The sequence below is a fragment of the Pantherophis guttatus genome, chromosome 10 (genome assembly GCF_059756535.1).
Source record: "Pantherophis guttatus breed Tessera chromosome 10, ASM5975653v1, whole genome shotgun sequence".
Classification (NCBI taxonomy): domain Eukaryota; kingdom Metazoa; phylum Chordata; class Lepidosauria; order Squamata; family Colubridae; genus Pantherophis; species Pantherophis guttatus.
Window position 1 is genome coordinate 2,018,782 of NC_142072.1, and position 1,334 is coordinate 2,020,115.

Genomic DNA, 1,334 nt, shown 5'->3' on the forward strand with positions numbered 1-1,334 from the left:
TGGCCAGTGAGGAACATTTCAAGAAAAGGGGAAAAAAACCCCACCACCTATGTTCCTTTTATCGTGGTTAATTTAAGGCAAACGGTGACTTCTTTTGCACATCGTTCAAGACAATTACAAACAAACAAAAAAGGATTTCTGAACTTACAGGTTTAATTTTGGAAAACAAAGTCCTGCTTTTTTCTGTCCGAAACTGAAATTGCATGCAGCTGAAAGACACAAATCTTCCTCTTTTTCAAAACAAAGTTTGGTCTCATCCATCATATATATATATATATATATATACTAAAAAAAAATAATAAGGTCATGCAAAATCACCTCTTTTGCAACTGTGATTTTTGAAGAACTGGAAAAGGACGGGTGGAACCCAGTTTACTCCTTTTTATTTATTTCTTTCCAAATCTTTTTCTTCTCACCATCCACTCTCCAGGCGTTTTAACTTTTTTTTTTCTTTTTCTTCTTCCACTTTTCCGTGGAAGAAAGAGTGGGGAAGAGGTGTGTGTGTCCCTTTATCTCTTGATCATGCGTCCGGCCGAGTTGCGTCCACTTCTGCGGTACAAGGATTGCTTCCCTTTATTATGGGGGCAGTATTTCAGGGTGTGGGCCTTCTCGGCGGTGGCCCCACAAAGCGGGCAGGTGTAATTGCGCAGAATGGGGCAAACCACTACCCCGTCGGCTCTCTTCAAGGTGTGAGAAGAATAGACTTTCTTGGACTCCCCATTGTGCTTGCAAAAGTTGCAGATGCCTTGTTGGGTTGGTTGAGCGGGCGGGAGGTCTCCTCTGTGGGTGCTGTGGGTCTTGGGACTGTAGGTCTTGCTGTTGCCTCCTCCATTCACCCAATGCAGAACGATGACGTCCAAGGGGTCTCCCCAAGAAGGAGAGAAGCTTTCTGGCTTCTTCCGCTCCTCAACGATCTCCATCACCACTTTGGAGAGGTTCAGATAATCCTTCCATGGGTCAAAAAAGGCCCCTTGGGCCACAGCTGGAAGACAGGCTGGAGAAGACTGGGATGAAGTGGAGAACATGGTGACCAGGGCAATACTGTCCCAGCCAGGCACGCACCCCTCTCTGAATGAGCATAGGACACACACACACACATTAAACGGCAATTTAAACAATGTTAATAACTTGTACCGGAGAGGTGGAGTCTAAAATGTAAATGGCCAGGAAAAACAGCTCTTCCTTTTTAAAGGTCTCCATCTAGATCAGTGTTTCTCAACCTTGGAAGCTTGAAGATGGGTGGACTTCAATTCCCAGAATCCCCCAGCCAGCGCTGCTGGGAGTTGAAGTCCACCCATCATTCTGGGAGTTGAAGTCCACCCATCTTCAAGCTT

The 1,334-nt window shown here is 45.4% G+C and overlaps 1 protein-coding gene across 1 annotated transcript; it reads right to left on the bottom strand.

The window, feature by feature from the left end:
- Positions 1–366: 366 nt before the first annotated feature.
- On the bottom strand, positions 367–1,074 carry NANOS2 (nanos C2HC-type zinc finger 2). The gene has a single exon (XM_034437919.2). The coding sequence runs from the start codon at positions 1,023–1,025 to the stop codon at positions 510–512; it is 516 nt and encodes a 171-aa protein (XP_034293810.2). The 5' UTR covers positions 1,026–1,074; the 3' UTR covers positions 367–509.
- Between the last annotated feature and the right edge of the window lie 260 nt (positions 1,075–1,334).

Bases quoted from the DNA above. Each gene is read 5' to 3' on its own strand.
- NANOS2 (XM_034437919.2), bottom strand. From the start codon at position 1,025: ATGTTCTCCACTTCATCCCAGTCTTCTCCAGCCTGTCTTCCAGCTGTG.